A 24902-nucleotide genomic window follows, 5' to 3' on the forward strand; every position below is an offset into this window, starting at 1 on the left:
ACTCCTGCTTTGTTCTACTGCTTCAGACCACCACGGCTGCCCACCTGGATCTATGAACGTCTGATGTTTGAGAGCAGCAAAAGAGGGAGGGAAATAGGGGATGGAGAGGTGGAAAGAAAGCAACTTTAACTTTAGATGCACTCTCCACGTCACTGGCTGGGTTGGCGAAGTGATTTAAAGAGACAAATGCTTTCTCCAAGTTAGCTAACAGGGCAGTGGGAGCTTCGAGAGCCATACAATATGTGTGAAAGTGCCACATGGGGCTCCCGAGCCACAGTATGGCCACCCCTGTTCTAGCCCGATCTGATTTGGCTCCTTTTCATAAAGAATTCCAAGGCTCTCGCCCCGCACATGGCGGTTTCTACCAACTGCAGCCGAGAACCGGAAGCCTGATGAAAGAATCTACCTTTCCCCTTTGTGTAACGTCTTCTTCTCCTATAGGTGGGGCTCTGTTGGCCAATGAGAAGCGAGATCCGGAAGGGAGGCGTGTAAACCCGCATGGTGGAGTCCGGCACGCTCTTTTAGCATCATGGTAAGGGGGAGAAGGGAATTAATGGATTTCCCGGGGTACCGGGATGAGTAATTTTGATTTACCTGGAGCCAGGTGTGTGGCCGTGTTGGTCTGAAGCAGCAGAACAAAGTTTCAGTCCAGTGGCCCCTTTAAGACCGTTTCATTCAATTCCTCTGAAGTCGTGTGCCTGCACACGCAGTCTTAAGAACATAAGAGAAGCCATGTTGGATCAGGCCAATGGCCCATCCAGTCCAACACTCTGTGTCATACAGTGGCCGATATATGTGTGTGTGTGTATATATATATATATACACACACACACTGTGACTAATAGCCACTGATGGACCTCTGCTCCATATTTTTATCTAAACCCCTCTTGAAGGTGGCTATGCTTGTGGCCGCCACCACCTCCTGTGGCAGTGAATTCCACATGATAACCACCCTTTGGGTGAAGAAGTACTTCCTTTTATCCGTTTTAACCTGACTGCTCAGCAATTTCATTGAATGCCCACGAGTTCTTGTATTGTGAGAAAGGGAGAAAAGTACTCCTTTCTCTACTTTCTCCATCCCATTCAAGCCTTATACCTTGAATAAAAGTTTGTTGGTCTTCAAGGTGGCCCTGAACTCCAACTTTGTCGTTTTGTTTACCGAAGAACACTAGTCATAGACTGGTTGCTGCTGTAGGGTTGCATGAGCAGAGCTGTGCTCAGGTTAATTCGGATTCATTGCGGACAGGGAAATAAATTCGGATTCACGATCGAGGTGTGGAGGAAATGGCCCTAACCTCGTGGATTGGGTTGCAGAATGGAACTCTGAAGGGGGAAACTAAATGAATGTAGAGAAAACTGTGGCTACGTGGCCTGGAGAGGGCAGTGGGTTGATTGTGCTGTGTATGTATAAAAATAAATGTTGTTGCTTTTAAAAAGGGGATGCTGTTGTGTGCCTTGAGTTTGGAATCTCTTACAGTTCTTGAAAGAATGTGGGATTTGGGGCTAGAGGCTGAAGTAATGGTGATAGGTGATTATTAAAAGGGATAAGAGATTTATGGGAGATAGATCTGCCAGTAGCTATTTGCTGTGGTACTGAACGGGAACCTCCATGTACAGAAGCAGTCAGCCTCTCAATAGCAGGCCAGGAGGCAACATGAGCTGCTCACAAACTTCTTTATCTTCCTCCCCCACAACAGACACCCTGTGAGGTAGGTGGGGCTGAGAGAGCTCTCCCAGATGCTGCCCTCTCAAGAACAACTCCTACGAGAGCTATGGTTGACCCAAGGCCATTCCAGCAGCTGCAAGTGGAGGAGAAACCCAGTTCTCCCAAATAAGAGTCCACACACTTAACCACTACACCAAACTGGCTCTAGAGGAACTGGTTTGCCACAGTGTGAGTCAAGATTCTGGTCTAAATGGACCACTGGTCTGGTCCAGTAAGGCTCTTCTTATGTTCTTATTTGCTCCCATTTTCTAGGATACAAATCCAAAATAGGATGGCCACAGTCTGTCACATGGCTGGGCATATTTAAGCCGATTTGAAATGCGCAAGTTTGAACTTTGCCTAAAATGCATTGAGTTGGGGGGCAGTGTCAGGATGTGTCCTTTGGAGAAGCGTGCTTCCTGGTTCCTTAGCGGACATTTTGGGGGTGACTCTATTTCCTTGGGTGTCACGCAGTGGCTGAATGCCTTTGTTTCATCCTGCTTGTAGAAGAGTCTTGGAGGTTCTATTTACGCTTCTGTATTCCTTTTCAGTTGCGCCGGGAGGCCCGTCAGCGGCGGGAATACCTTTTCCGCAAAGCCCAAGAGGAGAGACTTCGGGCTGTTGAGGAGAAAAAGGAAAAAATCAAGAAAGCACTAGATGGTAACCAAAAACTTGCTTCTCACTTTAAAACCTCTGTGTGTTTGGGGCAGAGGCTTTAATACCCAATGCATGTATGTGCAGGAATTTGCAGTGGGGGACCACTTAGCCTCTGTCACCCCCTGCCTGTGGTGCAGTAGATCACATCCCCATCTTGAGAAATGTATGTATTTATTGATTTGATTCGATTTACATCTCGCCCTCCCCGCCAAGGCAGTGTCAGAGCGGCTCGCACGCTCATGACTATACATGAGTATAGACATATGATGAACATAAGACAATAAAAACAATTTAAAACGTAGAAATTAACAGTTCAGGTGCTATGATCTAAATTATGTTACCTTGCTACTCCAGCTAGATGTTCTCCATAGAGCAGATCTTAGTGGTCCCAATGTTCTATATGGGGCAGATTGCAAAAGGCAATCCAGATATTTTTTGGATCGCTGTAGTAGCCAACGATCTAAGTGGCGAGTGCCTGGTGGAAGAGTGCCATCTTACAGGCCCTGCGGAACTGTACGAGCTCTCGCAGGGCCCTGGCCTCCTCGGGGAGCTCATTCCGCCAGTGTGGGGCTACTACAGAAAAGGCCCTAGCGCTAGTTGACATGAGCCTGGCCTGTTTAGGGCCAGAGATTGATAGCGATATTCTTCTCCCCAAAGTTGAAAAGTAGCACACGAACATAAGAGAAGCCATGTTAGATCAGGCCAAGTCCAACACTCTGTGTCACACAGTGGCAAATTTTTTTTTGTGGCTAATAGCCACTGATGGATCTCTGCTCCATATTTTTATCTAAACCCCTCTTGAAGGTGGCTATGCTTGTGGCCGCCACCACCTCCTGTGGCAGTGAATTCCACATGTTAATCACCCTTTGGGTGAAGAAGTATTTCCTTTTATCCGTTTTAACCTGGCTGCTCAGCAATTTCATCGAATGCCCACGAGTTCTTGTATTGCGAGATAGGGAGAAAAGAGAATCATCTATGTGTCTCTGTCCCTCATAAATTATCTGATTTTTTAAATATCCTGGTCAGCCTGGTGGGTGCTGGGAGTCGTATGGCGTTCTCATTCAAGACATATCTGTCTCTGCTGTCAAATCGTGTGTGTGGATGGTTTTTTGGGACAAAACAAGGAGACATTTTGAATTTTTTATTTTTTTCTCCCTCTCCAAAGATACAGCTCTCTTTCCAAATACATTTCACTTCAGTTTCTCCTGTCCTTCCCGATACTGAGTCCACAAAGGCAGAACTAAAAGGATGAATAAAAAGTTCTTCCTTTGTGTGCTTTTTAAAAAATGTTCATCTTTCTCTCTCCCTGTGTCAATATATGCCTTTTATATCCCACAACTCTTCCTAATGGGGACTCAAAGCAACCTGCATTGTTCTCCCTGTCTCCATTTTACCCCCACAACAAACCTGTAAGCAGGGGTGGAATTCTAGCAGGAGCTCATTTGCATATTAGGCCACACCCCCTGATGTAGCCAATCCTCCAAGAGCTTACAAAAAAGAGCCTTGTAAGCTCTTGGAGGACTGGCTACATCAGGGGGGCGTGGCGTAATATGCAAAGGAGCTCCTGCTAGAATTCCATCCCTGCCTGTGAGTTAGATTATGCTGGGAGTCAGGTTTACACAACAGAGGGGGAATTTGAAGCTGGGTTTCCTGATCCTGGTCCAAGATTTAAACAGTCTGCTGTTTAAAGCAGGTGGTCTTTCTGTGTGCAGTTCTGGTCGCCGCACCTCAAAAAGGATATTATAGCATTAGAGAAGGTGCAGAGAAGGGCAACTAGAATGATTAAAGGGCTGGAGCACTTTCCCTATGAAGAAAGGTTGAAACGCTTGGGACTCTTTAGCTTGGAGAAACGTCGACTGCGGGGTGACATGATAGAGGTTTACAAGATAATGCATGGAATGGAGAAAGTAGAGAAAGAAGTACTTTTCTCCCTTTCTCACAATACAAGAACTCGTGGGCATTCGATGAAATTGCTGAGCAGACAGGTTAAAACGGATAAAAGGAAGTACTTCTTCACCCAAAGGGTGATTAACATGTGGAATTCACTGCCACAGGAGGTGGTGGCGGCCACAAGTATAGCCACCTTCAAGAGGGGTTTAGATAAAAATATGGAGCAGAGGTCCATCAGTGGCTATTAGCCACAGTGTATGTGTGTATATAACATTTTTTTCCACTGTGTGACACAGAGTGTTGGACTTGATGGGCCGTTGGCCTGATCCAACATGGCTTCTCTTATGTTCTTATGTTCTTAGTGGAGACTGTTCCTCCATGGTTCTGACTTTTGGCTTGCTCAGCACCACAGCACACTACTTGCCGCTTGGTTTGTCCCCCATTCTTTTGAGCTGCTGCCTACAAGCTCAGCCTGGACACTGGTGAGGTCATAACTCTGGGTTCCCCTCTTCCTGTCACATGTCTCTGATCCACGTGACTTCCTGTTGATGCCCAGGGCTCGTGGTGTATAACTCACTGAAAATGTCGAGACAGTGCGCGATAGCAATAAAAAAGGCCAACGCCATGCTGGGAATTATTAGGAAGGGAATTGGGAGTTGGTGAAATTGGTAGTGATTTGGGAGTTGGTGGACCTCCTGATGGCACTTGGTTTTTTTGGCCACTTTGTGACACAGAGTGTTGGACTGGAATGGGCCATTGGCCTGATCCAACATGGCTTCTCTTACGTTCTTATGTTCTGTTATATGCCCAAAGTGAAGCAGGTCCTCAGTCTAGAAGGGTCGAATTAGCCTATCTTAAAGGACAGTTGTTGTGAATCATCCCAGCCAATGCCAGGCTCTAGGCGATGTACAACCATAAATACATATAAAATCAATAAAACCAGTAAATTTTAAAACAGTTGCAACCCAAAGGACCTTCTTTATAATGTGCTATGGTTCTGCTTTCTAGGCATTAGGAGCAGTCCCCCCCACACACTTAAGTGGAGGGGGCGAGGGAGGTGCCAGCCTGGCAACCATTGCTGTCCTCAAGCAAAAGCCTGGAGGAACCTTTCTGCTTTACAGGCCCTGTGGAATTCTGTTTGCCGGTTATAAGCAAGGAGCTGATTGCTTGTTGTATAGTTGGGCTGTGCATGAACAGCCTGAACCTATTCAGCAGTCTACTTTGTGCATATTCGGACTGTACAGTACCATGCAATCCACAGTGAAGTTCTTCACATCACTAGTGGAAAGGCACGTGCAGCAGCAATGCTGCTAAAGCTAACCTGGCCTGGATAAGGGGACTGCCTAGAAACACTATATATTGCCTTGAGAAGGCTGCTGTGAGTATATATTGCCAGTCCATCGGTCCATAGTAGAAGAAAGACAGAAGATAAATGTAATATATAAATAACAAACCTAAATGCTATTATTACTGGTTCAATCCATATTTTTGATTTTTTTTAAAAAGTCAACTATTGGGAGGGACGGTGACTCAGTGGTAGAGCATCTGCTTGGGAAGCAGAAGGTCCCAGGTTCAATCCCTGGCATCTCCAAAAAAGGGTCCAGGCAAATAGGTGTGAAAAACCTCAGCTTGAGACCCTGGAGAGCCGCTGCCAGTCTGAGAAGACAATATTGACTTTGATGGACCAAAGGTCTGATTCAGTATAAGGCAGCTTCATATGTTCATATGACAGTGATAATGTTTATTCAGGTAGTGTATTTGATGTGTTTTTTTAACCACCTGTAAGACACACTATAAGAGCATTATTAATAACCCTTTTGAAAATCCTGCTGAAAACCTTGTGCTTTCCCCACTCCTAAAAAATCTGTAATATATATGGGCAAATACATGTTAACTGGAGAGAGTTCTTTCTGTGCCCTTATTTGTGTGTCCTGGAACTCTTCTTATTTATTTATTACTTTCAACTTTTATCCTGCCCTCTCCACAAGCGGACTCAGGACGACTAACAAGCAAATTCAGACACTGCAATTGAAAACAATAAAATACAATTTAAAACATTTGTTAACTTCAAAACAGGCGGGATCTTACTTTCCTCTGACAGTGATCCTGGAGTGATTGTAGTTCCTCAGCAGTGTAGGGTGGCAGTCTTTCCCTGGTTAGCTGTTAACAGCCTGTCGAAATAATTCAGTTTTACGGGCCCTGTGGAATTGAGAAAGGTCCCGCAGGGCCCTTATGGCCTCCGGGAGAGCATTCCACAATTCTGGTGCTACCACTGAGAAGGCCCTAGCCTGTGTAGAACACAGTCTGGCCTCCCTTGGTCTGGGGATGGACAGTAGATTTTGTGTCGCTGAACACAGTGCTCTCTGGGGAACATACGGAGAAAGGCGGTCCCGTAGATAGGCAGGCCCCTGACCATAAAGGGCTTTAAAGGTCAATACCAACACCTTGAAGCAGACTCGGAACGCAATAGGTAGTCAGTGCAGCTCTTTCAACACCGTCCGAATGTGCTCCCATCGAGGGAGCCCCGTTAACTGCTGTGCTGCAATAAACATTTTCCTTTCTTTGCTTTTCCCTTCCAGAGAACTGCCTCATCCCCACAGAACTGCGGAGGGAGGCCCTCAGGCTTCAGAAGTCCATTGAATTCGATGATGAGGGTGCGACAGGTGAGTAGAGAATGGGCTTTGAAATGGCTTTCAGAGATCCAGTTTGGGCCTGGGTGTGGAACAGCCTACAGCTTTATTGGATGAGATGTGGGAAAGGGAGATGGGAAGGAAGGGGACGAGGAGGTCCATCTCAGGCTCGACAGGAAGGTCACAACAAGAAATAAAGAGGGCTTTGTCCCTTACCTCCCAAGCTTAGTTGGAGTCAGGGCTTTTTTTTTGTAGCAGGGACTCCTTTGCATATTAGGCCACACCTCTCTTATGTAGCCAATCCTTCAACAGCTCACAGGGCTCTTAGTACAAGGCCTACTGTTAGCTCTTGGAGGATTGGCTACATCAGATGGGTGTGGCCTAATATGGAAAGGAATTCGTGCTACAAAAAAAAGCCATGGTTGGAGTCATGGCTTGGGACCCAGAGCCTGTCTGGAATTCCTGGAGAGTCCATCCTTTCCTTTAATGGTCGACTCATTTTACCCAAGCTCCCAAATCAGTAAATTATTATCTCAAATGGTTAAATTATTTGTATTGATTTTTATTGCTCTTACATGTACATATTTCTGTATATTTTGTTCTATTTTATTTCTGAATTTGAAATCAGCCCTTAATTTTTTTCCCTTGACCCATCCTTTAAAAAAATTCTTTTTGTGTAATCACCACTGAAAACGATTTTTGCTGGGGCTCAAGGTATCCTCTGATCCTTGTCCTTTAATAAAAATGGTACCATCTGACAAAAATGGTACGAAAGACACTAAATTCCTCAGGACTGGATCCAACCATTTTGCTGTATGTATGTGATAACCATGGGCGATACAAAATCGCAGGGCTCTTTTTCTAGCAGGAGCTCCTCTGCATATTAGGCCACGCCCCCTGATGTAGCCAATCCTCCAAGAGCTTAGAGGGCTCTTAGTACAGGGCCTACTGGAAGCTCCTGGAGGATTGGCTACATCAGGGGTGTGTGGCCTAATATGCAGAGGAGCTCCTGCTAGAAAAAGAGCCCTGCAATCGTATGATGCAGTGTTTCAAGCTGTCTCAATTCCTGGCCAGTATGAATTAATATGTTTAGAATTTGGGAACAATTTTCAATGTGCCATCTTGTTCTTAAATTGTCACAGTCAGGAAGGCTTTTCCCCAAACCACCTTGAAATCATGGGTTGACTTTTCTGCACTTTTGATGGCCTCAGAGTTTAGCCTGAATTAGAGGAGGGATGTTGGGTCTTGTGCCCCCCCCCAAAAAAACCCTGACTTTTGGGGAGACTTTAGGGGATGGGTATTACTCAGTTTATGAGCTCTGTGCTGCAGAGTGGTAAAGCTGCGGTATTGCAGTCCAAACTCTCTGCTCACGACCTGAGCTCGATCCCAGTGGAAGCTGGGTTCAGGTAGCCGGCTCAAGGTTGACTCAGCCTTCCATCCTTCCGAAGTCGGTAAAATGAGTCCCCAGCTTGCTGGGGGGAAGTGTAGATGACTGGGGAAGGCAATGGCAAACCACCTCGTAAAAAGTTTGCTGTGAAAATGTTGTGATGCGATGTCACTTCAGAGTCTGAAACGGCTGGTGCTTGCATAGGGGACTACCTTTACTTTATTACTCAGTTTAGCAAACAGAGTCTCAAAAGATGATAGCCAGCTCACGCATTTCTGTTTTGTCAACCCTAAATAGAAAGAGGAAATAGCCAGAAAGCAAATAAGAATTGTAACTATGTCTGTTTAGGAAAGCTTCACCTGGCTATCCAGGATGGAGCTCCTGCGGGAGGCCAGGTGTGTGGCTCTTTCATAAGCAGCGTTCTCTCTCAGCTGAGTTAGCGTGAGCTAGCTCACAGTTTTTTAGCTTCCGGCTCACACATTTTTGTCTTAGCTCAGGGAAAATAGCCCCAGAGCAAGCTCATTTTTGCAGTAGCTCGCAACTTGAATGCCAGTAGCTCAGAAAGTAGAATTTTTTCCCCCTCACAAGACTCCACAGAGAGGGGGGTATTGTTCACAAACCTCATTTTGGGCACTTGGCGGCTCTGACTGATTGCCGCAGAGCAAGCCAGGAAGGAGTAGAAAAGAGTAAGAATCCAGTAGCTCTTTAAAGACTAACAAAATCTGTGGCAGCGGATAAGCTTTTGTGAGTCACTGCTTCAGGTACAGGGCTTCTAGTGTCCTGGCCCCATTGGTGGACCTCCTGATGGCACCCAGTTTTTTTGGCCACTATGTGACACAGAGTGTTGGACTGGATGGGCCACTGGCCTGATCCAACATGGCTTCCCTTATGTTCTTAAAGCTACTGGTGGACCTCCTGATGACACCTGGGTTTTTTGGCTACTGTGTGACACAGAGTGTTGGACTGGATGGGCCATTGGCCTGATCCAGCATGGCTTCCCTTATGTTCTTAAAGCTGTTGGTGGACCTCCTGATGACACCTGGGTTTTTTGGCCACTGTGTGACACAGAGTGTTGGACTGGATGGGCCACTGGCCTGATCCAACATGGCTTCCCTTATATTCTTAAAGCTACTGGTGGACCTCCTGATGACACCTGGGTTTTTTGGCCACTTTGTGACACAGATTGTTGGACTGGATGGGCCACTGGCCTGATCCAACATGGCTTCCCTTATGTTCTTAAAGCTACTGGTGGACCTCCTGATGACACCTGGATTTTTGGCCACTGTGTGACACAGAGTGTTGGACTGGATGGGCCATTGGCCTGATCCAACATGGCTTCTCTTATGTTCTTCTAGTGGAGCAGCCCTGTTTTGGTGTGTATGTAGTTGAGAGCGCCTGTCTCCTTGCGGGTTTGTGATTCTTGTGTTGCCCTGTCAGGGGTGACCACGAACGTGGATGATGAGTACCGGTGGGCAGGCGTGGAGGACCCTCGCATAATGGTCACCACCTCGCGCGACCCCAGCTCCCGTCTCAAGATGTTTGCTAAGGTATGTGGGGTTGTTTCTTCCTTTTAGTGGGAGGCACGGGGAATGGGTGGGTGAGTTGGGGGAGTAAAGGGACACTTTGTGGGGTGGGACAGGACAGATTTTCCTCTTGCACACTGGTGGTAGGGATCATATTCTTATTCTCATGTCAGCTGATCCCTGAGATGAATCCCAACTTTTTCTCTGTCCAGCTGGCAGGCTCTGCCCTTGAAGATAAGGTTTTTTTCTCCCTCTTCCAAATTACTAGAACTGGAAGGCATCAGTGAACCTGATGGGCAGTAGGTTCAGTACGGCCAAAAGGAAATACTACTTTACACAGAAAGTGATTAAAGTGTGGAATTTGCTGCCAGAGGATGGAGTGATGGCCACAGGAATGAACAGCTTGTAAAGAGGATTAGATAGATTCATGGAGGAGATGTCTGTCAATGTCATTGTGGCTCCACAAAGTAGGACCAGAATCAAGAGGTTGAAATGAAATCAAAAGAGTTTCTGGCTCAACAGTAGGAAGAACTTCCGGACAGTTAGAGCGGTTCCTTAGTGGAGGTATTTTAAGTTTCCTGCATTGTGCAGGGGGTTGGACTAGATGACCCTGGAGGTCCCTTCCAGCTCTATGATTCTATGATTGTGACTGAGGGGAACCTCCACATTAAGAGGCGCTAATCCTCTGAATCCCAGAGCCAGGAGGCAACATCAGGGGAAGGCCTTGGCCTCTCTGCCCCGTTGTTGGCCGTCCAGAGGTACTGGTCAGCCACTGTGTGAGACAGGATGCTGGACTAGATGGAACACTGGTGTGATCTAGCAGGGCTCTTCTGATGTCCTTACGACTCCCCCCCCCCTTGTCTCCTAGTCAGCAGTGACCCTGAGTCTGCCTCTAGCTGCTGCGACTCCTTTGTTCCACACGCCTGTTCCTCCCTCTTTCAATCTAGGAGCTCAAGCTGGTCTTCCCGGGAGCCCAGCGCATGAACCGAGGTCGGCATGAGGTGGGCGCCCTTGTCCGCGCCTGCAAGGCCAACGAAGTTACAGATCTGCTGGTGGTGCATGAACACCGAGGGGTGCCTGGTGAGCGACCGTTCTGGGAGGGGTTCCAGGTCGGGGGTGTGCAAGGTGGAGTGCTCTCTTGCCTGCCTTGCAGGGTTGTTGTGAAGATAAAATGGAGGAGTGGGCAAGAGATGGGGAGAACTGCTTCGGGTCATTGTTGGGAAGATGTATGGGATGGTTAGCTACATAAATACTGTTTAGACTGGACCAGCCTCGCTTCTATGCAAAGCTCTGCACCCACCAGCAGAACTGGCGGGTGCAGAGTTCTCTCGTAGCAGGAACAAGCTGAAAAATAGCTGTCTTAAGCTCTAATCCTATCGCAGGTGTTCCTGCAAATGCTGTGCTGCCAAGTCACAACCAACTCGTGGTGACCCTTGGTGGGGTCGCCGAGGGAAGAGATGAGCAGATGTGGTTTGCCGTTGCCTGCACAGCAACTTTGGCTTTCCTTGGTGGTCTCCTGTCCAGGCACTTCCCGGGGCTGACCCTTTTTAGCTTCTGAGAACTGATGAGACTGGGCTAGCCTGGGCCATCCAGGTTAGGGCAGAGATTAACAGAGGTGGTTTGCTGTTGCCTGGCTCTTCCTTGGTCTTCCTTGATGGTCTCCCATCCAAGAACAAAGGAAGTTTGCTAATGCCTACCTCTGAATAGCAACCCTGGTCTTCTGTCCATGAACAGAGGTGGTTTGCTGTTGCCCTTCTCTGCATAGCAAGAAGAGAGGTGGTTTGGTATTTCCCTCCTCTGCCTAGCAACCCCAGTCTTCTGTCCAGGAACACTGGTGTTTTGCTATTGCCTTCCTCTGCCTAGCAACCCTGGTCTTCTGCCCAAGAACAGAGATGGCTTGCTATTGCCTTTCTGTACATAGCAGCTGTGATCTTCCTTGATGGTCTCCCATCCAAGTACCATCCATGGACAACCCTGCCTGGCGCTTCTGAGCTCTGATGAACTCAGGCTAATCTGGGCTTTTCCCATTAAACAAAGTGGGCTTTATTTCTGAGCAGACATGCTTAGGAATGTATTCTTGGTTCTCTTTATCTCTGTGAGCACTTACAGTGGTGGGTTATGTCTTGCGGCTTCCCCTGGCTTTGAGGCCAGTGATCATGGATTTGAAACCTGGCTGATCTTAGAGTTTTTTCCCTCCCTTTCAGATGGGCTCATTGTCAGCCACTTGCCCTTTGGCCCCACGGCTTACTTCACGCTCTGCAACGTGGTGATGCGCCACGACATCCCGGACATCGGCACCATGTCCGAGGCCAACCCCCACCTCATTTTTCACAACCTCACCTCCCGGCTCGGGCAGCGGGTAAGACGTGCTTCAAAAGACAAGCTGGGAGCGATTTGGAAACCAAAAGCAGCTTACAAGCATCATCCCTTATGTCATGATCCTGGGCCTAGTGAGGCCTGCAAGCCCCAGGGAAGCCTGCCTAGGAGTTACTGGAAAAAGCCTACATTTCCCAGGATCCCTCCTGTCTCCCTGATTGGGTGGCAAGGCTTCAGAGGGAAACTGGCCCAGAGAGGGGTGGGGCCTGGGAGGAGAACATAAAAAGGCCAAGCCCAGGCAGGGTGTGTTCTTTCCCTAGAAGGCTGTAGCCTAGAGAGCTTGCAGCAGGGCAAAGTTCCCTTACCCAAGGGGGTGAGTGTTGGTTATTAGAGTAGGGACTGTATAGATAAACGCTTCAGGGCTTTTATTTGCACCAACCTTTACTGTGTATATATTTCACTGTTTTTACCCACTTATTATTTGAGCATTGTAAATAAACTGTTGTTGTTATACTCCTTGAGTCCTCACGTCTCCTTGGTCACAGTTAAGAGGTATTTCTTAAAAAGGAAGACAAAAGTGGTTGGGTGCTCTGGGCCCTCCATACAGACCCTTACCAGAGTGGTGGCAGCCAGTAGAAGGCCCTGCTAGGCCTGGCTGTGTGACACCTTATTTAAATGTTTTTTTTCTTTCTTTCTGTTACTGTTCATTTGGTCCAGTGATCTTGAGGAACCATTGAGAGTTTGTTTAAGCAATTAAGGGGGAGGTAAAGGTAGTTCCCTGTGCAAGCACCAAGTGATTACTGACCCATGGGGTGATGTCACTTTATGAGCTTGGTGAAATGTTGCACGCTGTCTTTTGCTCTGTGCTTATGGCTCTCTTATTTCTCTCCCCCTCCACTTCCCGGCACCCTAGGTCACCAGCATCCTCAAATACCTTTTCCCGGTACCCAAAGAGGACAGCAAACGAGTTATCACTTTTGCCAATCAAGAAGACTACATCTCCTTTAGGTATCTGAGCCCTTGGTCATGTCTCTGAGAGAGACTGGTGGTGGGGTTCTCCTTCAAGAAAAGATGAAGAGTCCAGGAGTACCTTAAAGTCTAACAAAATTTGTGGCAAATGAGCTCTTTTTTGGATAATTTTTAATCCAACAGTATTACATTTAAAACAGAAAACCAATGGAAACGTAAATAGATATCTTGCTCTATCTAATCTAATACAATCCTTCAAAGTCTGACCTTCATTGCGTGTTACATAAAACTAACCGAAGTTTAACGATTGGCTGCATAATATACATAAGCCAACAGGACTGTCAAAAATAAATTAACTTTCTGTAATATTGATTCTGTGGAATGATGTCATTTTCAGAAAGAAAAGTGAGTAAGGGGTACCAAACAGACGCTACATGTCTTTTATATTGGTCGTAAGATATATCATATGAATTATAAGCGATTTTGCATAATATGAACGTTTCCCACAGCCTTTGATACCAGGCTTCTAACGTGGGTGGGTGTTTATCTACCCAGTGTGAGGCTATGACTAGCCGTGCCATGCCTATTAAAATATGAAGTAATTCTGACGTGCCGCACCCTGTGGCGCAGAGTGGTGAAGCTGCAGTACTGCAGTCTGAGCTCCCTGCTCATGACCTGAGTTCGATCCCGGCGGAAGCTGGATTCAGGTAGCCGGCTCAGGTTGACTCAGCCTTCCATCCTTCCGAGGTCGGTAAAATGAGGACCCAGCTTGCTGGGGGGAAAGTGTAGATGACTGGGGAAGGCAATGGCAAACCACCCGTAAAAAGTCTGCTGTGAAAGCGTTGTGAAAGCAACGTCGCCCCAGAGTCGGAAACGACTGGTGCTTGCACAGGGGACTACCTTTACCTTTTACTGGAACTTAACCTTTGGTCTTGCCAATTATGAAGTTAAAAAATATCAGGTTCCAGTGCTAAGGTAGTATGAGTAATTTTGCTCTGAAGAAGGGAGCAGTGACTCACTAAAGCTCCTCCCACAACTTTTGTTAGCCTTTAAGGTGCTCCTGGACTCTTGCTTGTTTCTACTGCTAGTAAAGGTAAAGGCGGTGCCCTGTACAAGCACCGAGTCGCTACTGACCCATGGGGATGATGTCACATCACAATGTTTTCTTGGCAGACTTTTTGCAGGGTGGTTTTACCCCCAGCAAGCTGGGTACTCATTTTATTGACCTCGGAAGGATGGAAGGCTGAGTCAACCTCAAGCCAGCTACCTCAGCTCAGCTTCTGCCGGGATCGAACTCAGGTCGTGAGCAGAGCTTGGACTGCAGCACTGCAGCTTTACCACTTTGCGCCACGGGGTTCCCTTTTCTACTGCTGTAACAGACTGTAACAGACTTTCTACTACTGTAACAGACTAACACGGCTACAGACAGACTAACACGGTTGATCTATCTCTAAGGAAAGATGAGTCTTGCTTAGTTCGCCTGCTGAAAGTGTGAACTCTTTCCTGTACAGGCACCATGTCTACAAGAAGACTGATCACCGGAACGTGGAGCTCACTGAGGTCGGGCCGAGGTTTGAAATGAAGTGTGAGTAACGTCCTTCCGAATGTGAAATGATGAAGTCCCAAATTCAAAGAATTCTGTATTCAAGTCACCGTACTTTTCTTATGGCTTCAGTCCCGCTGGCTACAGTGCGGAGTTAATAACACAAACGTGTTTTAGGGGGCCAGTTGTAAGGATTATGGAGAGCTAGACAGCTGGCATAGCGCTTAGAGGGTCAAACTAGAATCTGGAAGACCCAGGTTTGAATTTCAACGTTGCCACGGAAGTGCTAAACTTTGGAATCCCAGAGCCAGGAGGCAACGTCAGGGGAAAGCCTTGGCCTCTCTGCCCTGTTGTCCCTCCAGAGGAACTGGTTGGCCACTGTGTGAGACAGGATGCTGGACTAGATGAACCACTGGTCTGATCCAGCAAGGCTCTTCTGATGTTCTTATGAAGGCCTCAGTCTCTATGCCCTGTTGTTGTCCCTCTAGAAGAACAGGTTGGCCACTGTGTGAGACAGGATGCTGGACTAGATGGACCACTGGTCTGATCCAGAAGGGCTCTTCTGATGTTCTTATGAAGACCTTGGCCGCTTTGCCTTGTTGTTGGCCCTCCAGAGGAACTGGTTGGCCACTGTATGTGATGGGATGCTGGGCTAAATGGACCCCTGGTCTGATCCAGCAGGGCTCTTCTGATATTCTTGCTGGATGACCTTGGGCCAGTCACACACTCACAGCCTATCCTGCCTCACAGGGTGGTGGTGAGGATAAAATGGAGGTTCATGGCTTTTATTCTGGAGAAAGAGGTGCCAGAGCTCTCAAGAGGGAAATGAAGGAGAAACACGCAGGTACCCCTCATTAACTTTTAAACATTTTTTTTAAAATGTTGCCCCAGAAAAAAAGCCCTGGAGGAGATAATAACGTAAGAACATAAGAGAAGCCATGTTGGATTAGGCAAGTGGCCCATCCAGTCCAACACTCTGTTTCATACAGTGGCCAAAAAACCGAGGTGCCATCAGGAGGTCATAATCTGCTTTGGGTTCCTATTAGAGAAAAGGAGGGGAGAACTGAAGTAAACAAATAAAAATATACGGAGGAATTTTTTTCCCTCATAGAAAGAAGTCAGGAGAAAATAAAAATTAAGATGATCTCAGTACTGCCTGCCACAGCTGTAGCAGGAATTCTGGTCCAAACCCTCATTTTTGCCTTTCTGGAGTCAAAACCTGCCCCCCCCCCATCTTAGAACTCTGTCTAGACTGTATACCACTTCAGAATGCTGGGGGAGGGGGGGAAGTGAGGTAAATTTAACTCAGTATAAAAGAGAACCAGTCCCTGGTCTGAAAGGATTTGTTCTCTGCTTGCAGTGTATATGATCAAACTGGGGACCTTGGAGCAGGAGAGCACGGCCGATGTGGAATGGCGCTGGCACCCCTACACCCACACAGCAAAGAAGCGGAAATTCCTCAGCGTGGAATAGCCCCATGCCACATTTCCCTCGGCAGCACCCTGTCTCTCCAGTAGACAGCTATACACTGGCTACATATCGGACTCTAAAGGGCACTGCCTAGTTGGCAATGGAACTCTTTCTGCCCCTTCTAGGACTGAGAATCTCCATGGTTTCTTCAGCCAGTAGTTCCCAGTCTCTCAATTTCCTCACGCGGATGACTGGACTACCACAGAAGCCTTGCTTCTCTATTCAGTGGGATGTCTACTGTTTTAGGGCTCTGCGTCTCTGTTCAGCTTTTGAATTTGGAACCCGTCACTAGGGCTGCGCTGTAACCAGCGCAGATGGCTTTCAAAAGCATCAGCAGGAGAGGTGGCCAGGTCAGCATTGATGGCAAAGAGGATCTTAGAAGCCTCCCTTCAGGGTCCCAAGATGTGCTTCAACTTGACGTTTCAGACAAGACAATACATAGCCATGTCCATTTCCCCTTCTCTCCCATGGATACTCAGTCAGGGGCATCTTTGGGAGAATAAAATGGATGGCCTCTCCCTCCTTGGTTCTGTTTCTGGTTTCTCAAGATGCATCCCTCCATTCTGTGGTCATGGAAAGTATTTTTCAGGGGAGGTATCTTGGTAAAGGGATAGAATTCTGCTAGAACTGGGCAAGTGCCAATAGGTTTTGGAGGGTATGGAGAGGGTTAGGGAAATGGAGGCAGTTCTGACGTAGAAAAGTGTGCACACTGGAGGGGAAAATGGTCTTCTGTGGTTGATGCGAAACGGCTGCTTTGTGGTAAGTCAGCCCACACTCTCTGCAATAGTATGTGGGTTGGGTGATGCAACACATTAAGGTGGTATAAATGTTGAAATGACAAAGAGGCCTTTGGTACGGCGTTGCAATACAATACCCAGCATCCCGTTTGCTCTAGTTTGTTTATTTAATTAGATTTTTCAACTGCCCTCCCCCGGCAAGCCGAGCTCAGAGCGGTGTACAACGCAGGCATAAAACATCACTTAAAAAAAAAAACAGATTAAAAACCAGTAGCGAACAAGTATAGCAGAAGATGGCACAAAAACCAGTAGTGCCACTATCTTCCCTGGGGGGAGGAAATGTCAAGATGGAACCGTCATTGTCCTCAACTGAATGCTTGGCCGAATATCTCTGGACCTGCAGGGGCACAGATGGTCTAAGGCACAGATGGTCTAAGGCAGAGAGTTCCATCTTGTTGGAGCCAGGGCAGAAAAGGCCGTTCTGGTTGAGGGCAGTTGGGGACCCCCAGTAGATTCTGATCTGCAGAGTGCAGCACTCTTTTGGGGAGGTATGCCAGGAGAGGCAGTCCCGAAGGTACGTAGGTCCCTGACCATTTAGGGCCTTAAAAGCCAATACCAAGATCTTGAACCCGATCCAGTATGCTGCCAAAAGCCAGGATAGATATGTGCTGTGTCCCTGTAAAGACCCATGCCACCACCAATGTTCCGTCTAAGTTGCAGTCTTGTGAGCAAAAATTCTACTTTGTGAGCTGCTGGCATTAAATTCGTGAGCTCCTGGCATTAAGGTTGCGAGTGACTGCATAAATTATTGCGCTCTGAGGCCATTTTTCGTGAGCTAAGACAAAAATGTGTGAGCCGGAGGCTAAAAATCTGCGAGCTGGCTCACGCTAGCTCAGCTGAGAGGAAACACTGGCCACAACATTCTGTGCCAGTTGGAGTTTCCGGGACAGTATCTTCCTGCAGTCTCGTGATATGGGGACATTTTGATGGTGGTCTGGTCCTGTACATTCCAAACTGGCATGGACCTGAAGATCTTGAAGTGGAGAAGCGGCACTCTGTGTTATTGCCAGGAGAAAAGGGAAAGCAGGAGGAGAGGAGGTTGAGGGGAGACACGATTGCTCTAAGTAATTCAAAGGCTGTTACTTAGCAGAGGGCAGGGAGCTGCTCCTCTTGGCAGCAGAAAATAAAACTGGCAATAATGAGTTTAAATTACAGGCAGAAAGGTACCATCTGGATCAGGGGTGGACAAACTTACTTAGCGTAAGGAAAGGAAAGGAAAGGTCCCCTGTGCAAGCACCAGTCGTTTCTGACTCGGGGGTGACGTCGCTTTCACGTTTTCACGGCAGGCTTTTTTACGGGGTGGTTTGTCGTTGCCTTCCCCAGTCATCTATGCTTCCTCCCCAGCAAGCTGGGGACTCATTTTACCGACCTCGGAAGGATGGAAGGCTGAGTCATCCTTGAGCCGGCTACCAAAGGGTGATTAACATGTGGAATTCACTGCCACAGGAGGTGGTGGCAGCTACAAGCATAGCCAGCTTCAAGAGGGGATTGGATAAAAATATGGAGCAGTGGTCCATCAGTGGCTATTAGCCACAGTGTGTGTGTGTGTGTGTATACACACACACACACACATATTGGCCACTGTGTGACACAGAGTGTTGGACTGGATGGGCCATTGGTCTGATCCAACATGGCTTCTCTAATGTTCTTACCTGAAAACCCAGCTTCCGCCAGGGATCAAACTCAGGTCGTGAGCAGAGCTTAGGACTGCACTACTGCAGCTTTAACACCCTGCGTCACGGGGCTCGTGTACTTAGTGTAAGAGCCACGTAGAATAAACGTCAGATGTTTGAGAGCCACAAGACATGAAAGTCAGGTGCTTGAGAGAAGGAAGGAGAGAGGGAGGGAGGAGGGAAGGAAAGAAAATAGATGAGGGAGGGAGTGGTGGAAAGAAGGCAACTTTAAACCCATTCTCCGAGCTGCCAGCTGGTTTGGCTTGGAGAAATGATTTAAAGAGAGAAATGCCTTCTCCAAGCCAGCCGTTGGAGCAGTGAGGGCTTCGAGAGCCACACAATGTGTGTGAAAGAGCTGCATGTGGCTCCTGATCTGGATATTAGAAATGCTTTTCTTTTAAACAGGAAGAGTAGTTCAGTAGTGGAATGGGCCGCCTAGGGAGGTGGTGAGCCCCCCTCCACTTGGCAGTCTTTAAGCAGCGGCTGAACGAACACTTGTAGGGATGCTTTAGGCTGATCCTGCATCGAGCAAGGGGTTGGATTAGATGGCCTACGTTTATTTAGATTGATATACCACCCTTCTCGGAATTCACAGAGCTCAGGGTGGTTAACAACCAAACACACCATTTGAAACCAAAGTCTAAGATTCTATGAAAACTTCAGATTGGCAGTGGAACGTGGAGAATGAGGTAAAGCATCCTCGTGCGGTTAGGAATCTGTTCAGGCCGATGAGGAACGTGTTTAATTTGAGGCACAGAAGTTGGGAATGTTTGCCGGCTAAAATATTCAAGGGTAATCTCATACTTGGACCCCGGGACCACTTGAGACCTGCTGAAGTGGGATAGACAGTTGTCTCATCTGGGCCCCTCCCCGTTTAGAAGAAGAATCCATATTTCTTGGTCGGAGACTTCCCAGGCTCACACTTCTGGCTTCCTTCTTTTCCAGTTTCCAAGTCTGCCAAAGTGTTGGCAGTCCCCTGGGGCAATTTGCTGATTGTACACTGTACATCCACTCCCTCATGCAGGGCTAAATGGGATGGCAGTTCAGACCACTCTATTCAGCCCCGTGGCAGAAGCAGCGTCCATCTTTTCCCCCCAGCCGAGTGCCGCTTATACTCGGGTCCACTCAGTGGGAGGGTCTCTCGGTCCCTTCGGCTTCCCGATGCGGAAGTTAAACCCTGTGCAGGGGAGAGAAAAGAGACGGAGATACTTGTTATATCGTTCCTTGGATGGTTTCCCACTCTTCCTCAAATTTTAAATTGTTTTAAAAATTCTAAAATGCAAATAAAACGGTATAAAGTAGTATAGATATTCAATGTGTGTTGAATGAAAACAGAAAAAAATACAACATATATAAAGTATTCTAAAAATCAATTTCTGGTATACTACATTAGCAGGTAAGTAATCAGTTTGCAACAGATAAGTGATCAGTTTGTAACAGATAGCAAACTATAGGGTACCATGGTCTTATCACTTTTCTATCCTATTAATGCAGGAGAGCAATTAGAAGTATTAAAAGCCAATTTACTTAAAGTCATCCCACAGTTTGTTCACCCATTGGTCAATAGTAGGCGTTTTTTAATCTTTCCCACTCTTTCTTGTCATGAAAAACTCAATGAATTTGGTAACCAAAGGGATGCATGTAGAGCAGGGGTGGGGAACGTTTGGCCCGAGGGCCATTTATGGCCCTCGAGATCACTTGGTCTGGCCCTCGGGGATTGCTGGGCCAAGCCAAGCCACATGGTGGCCTCTACAGAAAAAAGCCCTGGACCTAGGCATTTGCCTAGGGTGGTGGGCTTGGGTGTGTGTGCGCCAAATTAGGCTCTCCCCACATGACTTCAAATAGAAAAACATTTGTATTAATTTTGCCGGCCTGAATCATTCTCCCTCAGTGGAGCACTATTTTTTAAGTTGATAATTTTGTATGGCCCGCGAATGATGTTATAAATATCTAAATGGCCTTCGGCAGAAAAAAAACATTCCCCACCCCTGGTTGTAGAGGTTTCACAGTATAGCTAAACACTCTTACTAAATATGGATGTGAAAGGCTGACAGGAAGAGAGTCAATTCATTTGAAACGTGTCGGAGGAGAGTTTTCACAGATAACTGCAGACTGCCCAAAAGATTGTCGTAATTCAGAAGCTGGGACCAAGTGCGTAGATCCAGCCCATGCACTGGTGATAAGAGAAAGATTTACACCAAAAGAAAAACACACACATGCACACAAGGAGGCGCCTGGAAAAAGTTATCTAGTGCTGCGCAAATCAGTCAGAAGCTTCTTCATAACTCAAAAACTCTTTATTATCTTCTTGGTACATTCTTAGTTCCTACAGGACCAAAAGCACAAAAGCCCCCAAGCACAAAAGCACCAAAAGACCCCTCCCAATACTGAGGGCTGCCTTTTATATCTTTCATGACTTAATAACATGCCACCTGTACCAGCCAATTAATTACCCTGTGTATTCTGCCCAGAGACAGTAGCTCACACATGCGTACAATAAAAACAACAGCAAGTTTCTTTGAGACATAAATCAAACTAGGCTGCAAAACATCCCGTCCAAGTTCTTATCTCTTTCTGTTCCTCAAGCCTGCATTCCAACACACTTCTATGTATTAAACTGAATGAATCCCCACAAAAGATAAGTGAGCTCTAGATCAAATCAAGCCTGAACATTCCCTAGAAGCTAAAATGCTTCAACCGAGGCTACTGTACATTGGTCACCTTGTGAGAAGACAAAGTGCCCCTGCAAAAAACAATAATGCTAGGAAATGCTGAAGGCAGTATGAAAAATGGAGGACCCAACAGGCAATGGATTGATTCAGTAAAAGAAGTCAATAAAGGCTGTTCACGATAGGGCATTTTGGAGCTCTTCAGCCCGTAGGCTTGCCATCTGAACACTTTCAGAGGTGATGTTAGAAATGATGACAGCTTCAAAAAGGGATTGGATAAACATATGGAACAGAGGTCCATCAGTGGGTATTAGCCACAGCGTATTGATGGAATTCTCTCTCTGAGGCAGTGATGCTCTGTATTATCGGTGTTTGGGGGGGCAACAGTGGAAGGGCTTCTAGTGTCCTGGCCCCACTGATGGACCTGATGGTGCCTGGGTCTTTTGGCCACTGCGGGGGCCATTTGGACTGGATGGGCCATTGGCCTGATCCAACATGGCTTCTCTTATGTTCTTATGTCTGAGGCAGTGATGCTCTGTATTATCGGTGTTTGAGGGGGCAACAGTGGGAGAGCTTCTAGTGTCCTGGCCCCACTGATGGACCTCCTGATAACATCTGGGTTTTTTGACCACTGTGTGACACAGTGTTGGACTGGATGGGGCATTGGCCTGATCCAACATGGCTTCTCTTATGTTCTTATGTCTGAGGCAGTGATGCTCTGTATTATCGGTGTTTGAGGGGGCAACAGTGGGAGAGCTTCTAGTGTCCTGGCCCCACTGATGGACCTCCTGATAACATCTGGGTTTTTTGACCACTGTGTGACACAGTGTTGGACTGGATGGGGCATTGGCCTGACCCAACATGGCTTCTCTTATGACTGTTGTGAGGCTGGGGACGGAAAAGGCATGATTAAACTTCTTTGTTACTGCCACCTTTTCTCATCAATACTACCCCCCCAAAAATATTTATAGAACTTTCAGTATTATCTAGAGATGGGTTCAGGCTCTGGAACTACAACTGTGGCTTTCAAGTCCACCTCAGTCTGGAGATGTTTAGCACTGAGATATATGCTAGAGCTAAGAATTAAAATCTAGGTCTGGGAGCTGCATTTTTCCAGCCCTTTCATGGTATTTGTCAGTCACTAAACTAACTTTGCACACTGTTGAATACTGGGTTAAGGCAAGTTAGGCATAGAAGAAGACGACGACCGCAGATTTATACCCCGCCCTTCTCTCTCAATCCAAGTCTCAGAGCGGCTTACAATCTCCTATATCTTCTCCACCACAACAGACACCCTGTGAGGTGGGTGGGGCTGAGAGGACTCTCACAGCAGCTGCCCTTTCAAGAACAGCTCTCCGAGAGTTATGGCTGACCCAAGGCCATTCCAGCAGCTGCAAGTGGAGGAGTGGGGAATCAAACCCAGTTCTCCCAGATAAGAGTCCGCACACTTAACCACTGCACCAAACTGGCTACACCAAACTGGTGTAGTGGTTAAAAGCTGTAGTTGAAAGACTGCAGCCCTCTATGATGTCCGTGCGTGCATACAACCTATATTAAATCCCCCGCTGACCTCTATGGCCAAATTTTGATGCGTCCTCTTCCTCTCCCAGAGCCCCATGGTAAAGCTGCAGTACTGCAGTCCTAAGCTCTGCGGAAGCTGGGTTCAGATAGCTGGCTCGAGGTTGACTCAGCCTTCCATCCTTCCGAGGTCGGTAAAATGAGTACCCAGCTTGCTGGGGGGAAAGTGTAGATGACTGGGGAAGGCAATGGCAAACCACCCCGTAAAAAGGCTGCCGTGAAAACATTGTGAAAGCAACGTCACCCCAGAGTCGGAAACGACTGGTGCTTGGACTACCTTTACCTTCCTCTCCCACGCAAACAGCCACCCACTCCATGGAGGTCTTCAGCTACGGCCTCTGCTCCCTTTACTCACCCATTGGATTGGTGGAAGACCCCATCGTGCTTGGGACGCTTCGGGAAACAGGATCGCCTACATCTTCATATGCTTGTTGGGGGATATTCCGGGGTGATGTCAGAGCTGTTGGAAAACGAGAGGGCTGTTCATGTCTGTTGCCGCCAAGGCCGTGACAAAAATACTGGTGCAAATCTCTTCCCCCCCTCCCCTGCGTATCAGCAACACAGATTGGCTTGCAAGCTCTTAGAAAGACCACTCTGAAAGAAGGATGCAAGCTGGCCCTTTCCTGGTAAAGTTTTCGGCACAGGGGAAATTTGGCTGGATCTGAAATAGTCTCCGAGGGCAGGATGCAGCTGGGTCCAGCTTATAGGGAGTCCTGTGTGCTTGTATGGGGGGTGGGGGTAGAACTGTGTGTTCAGGTATCCCAAGAGAAGGTGAACTCTGGATTGCACCACCCCTTGCCCCTCGTTTGCTTGTAGTGGAATTCTAGCAGGAGCTCCTTTGCATATGGGCTAGGGCTGATGGGAGCTGTAGGCAAAAAACATCTGGAGAGCTACCGTTGGCCACCCCTGATTTATGGTGTCATTCAGCACTCTTGGGTATCCTCTTATATTACTATAAATTCAGTTGAAGGCAAGCCGATACAATGTTGTCTTGCAGGCCTGCCCAGGAACTGGGCGAGATCCCACAAGGCTCTTTCTTCTTCCAGAAGTTGGTTCCACCAATAGGGGGCCGTGATTGAGAAGGCTCTCTCTCTGGTGGTTTTCAGTCTTGCCTCCCTCAGCCCGGGGATCAATAATAAATTCTGTGTCCCAGATCTAAGTACCCTCTGGGGAACATGTGGGGAGAGACGGTCCCTAAGGTAGACTGGTAAGCTCTTGGAGGATTGGCAACATCAGGGGGTGTGTGGCCTAATATGCAAAGCACTCCTGCTAGAATTCCACCCCTCTGCACAATTAAAGCAGCTTCTGCTCCCATTTGAAAGGGCAAAGAGATAGGTAGTTAGTCAACACATCCACATTGGCCACTAGAGGGCAGTCTGTGGCCATCATTTCAGCAGGCCTCTCTTTAGATACTTTTTTAGCCAGTTTTGCCATAAAACCCAAAACCCTTTTTTAAAAAACGCATTTTAAAAGTGTGGCAGGCCACGTGCCACTCTCAGTATTGACACACGCAGACTCCGCCACTGGCCCATATAAAATCAGAAAGCCCTGTTACGTTCTGAGCTCCTCAGAAGGCTGTGGGGTGATGGAAGGAGGATATAAATGAGTATTATAATAAGTATGGTGTGGTTTGGTTCCGATTTTACAGAATGTCAGCAGTTCTTCAGACTTTTTCCGGCTACTTGGCAATCTCTTTAAGTGAGCAGGATGTGCCCCAAGCATGCAACGGGCTAGCTTGGCTTGTGGCAAGATGCAGCTGCCTCTGGGGTGAAAACCACGGATAGCTGGTTTTGACTCTGGTCCCCTCTAGCTGAAGAGCCCTGTGGCGCAGAGTGGTGAAGCTGCAGTACTGCAGTCGGAGCCCTCTGCTCACGACCTGAGTTCGATCCCAGCGGAAGCTGGTTCAGGGAGCTGGCTCCAGGTTGACTCAGCCTTCCATCCTTCCGAGGTCGGTAAAATGAGGACCCAGCTTGCTGGGGTGAAAGTGCAGAAGACTGGGGAAGGCAATGGCAAACCACCCCGTAAAAGTCTGCCGTGAAAACGTGAAAGCAACATCACCCCAGAGTCGGAAATGACTGGTGCTTGCACAGAGGAC

General features: G+C 47.5%; 2 protein-coding genes across 2 annotated transcripts in view; one reads left to right on the top strand and one right to left on the bottom strand.

Moving 5' to 3' along the window:
- Positions 1 to 402: 402 nt before the first annotated feature.
- On the top strand, positions 403 to 16608 carry IMP4 (IMP U3 small nucleolar ribonucleoprotein 4). The gene is made up of 9 exons (XM_060252541.1): positions 403 to 532; positions 2257 to 2365; positions 6832 to 6915; positions 9707 to 9816; positions 10740 to 10872; positions 11997 to 12151; positions 13022 to 13116; positions 14589 to 14662; positions 15981 to 16608. The coding sequence occupies exons 1-9, from the start codon at positions 530 to 532 to the stop codon at positions 16091 to 16093; spliced, it is 876 nt and encodes a 291-aa protein (XP_060108524.1). The 5' UTR covers positions 403 to 529; the 3' UTR covers positions 16094 to 16608.
- Positions 16609 to 19275: 2667 nt separating this feature from the next.
- Positions 19276 to 24902, bottom strand: part of PTPN18 (protein tyrosine phosphatase non-receptor type 18) — a 78785-nt gene continuing 73158 nt past the window's right edge. Inside the window, exons 16-17 of the mRNA XM_060252351.1 lie at positions 23163 to 23267; positions 19276 to 19737 (exon numbers count right to left, since the gene is read on the bottom strand). Of these exons, the coding sequence (XP_060108334.1) occupies positions 19670 to 19737; positions 23163 to 23267 (173 nt within the window). The 3' untranslated portion in view covers positions 19276 to 19669. The remainder of the gene's footprint in view (positions 19738 to 23162; positions 23268 to 24902) is intronic.

This window comes from Heteronotia binoei, chromosome 13 (assembly GCF_032191835.1).
Source record: "Heteronotia binoei isolate CCM8104 ecotype False Entrance Well chromosome 13, APGP_CSIRO_Hbin_v1, whole genome shotgun sequence".
Classification (NCBI taxonomy): domain Eukaryota; kingdom Metazoa; phylum Chordata; class Lepidosauria; order Squamata; family Gekkonidae; genus Heteronotia; species Heteronotia binoei.

Bases quoted from the DNA above. Each gene is read 5' to 3' on its own strand.
- IMP4 (XM_060252541.1), top strand. The intron at 13,117-14,588 runs GTATCTGAGCCC...TTTCCTGTACAG, and splicing joins GAAGACTACATCTCCTTTAG to GCACCATGTCTACAAGAAGA. The intron at 14,663-15,980 runs GTGAGTAACGTC...CTCTGCTTGCAG, and splicing joins GCCGAGGTTTGAAATGAAGT to TGTATATGATCAAACTGGGG.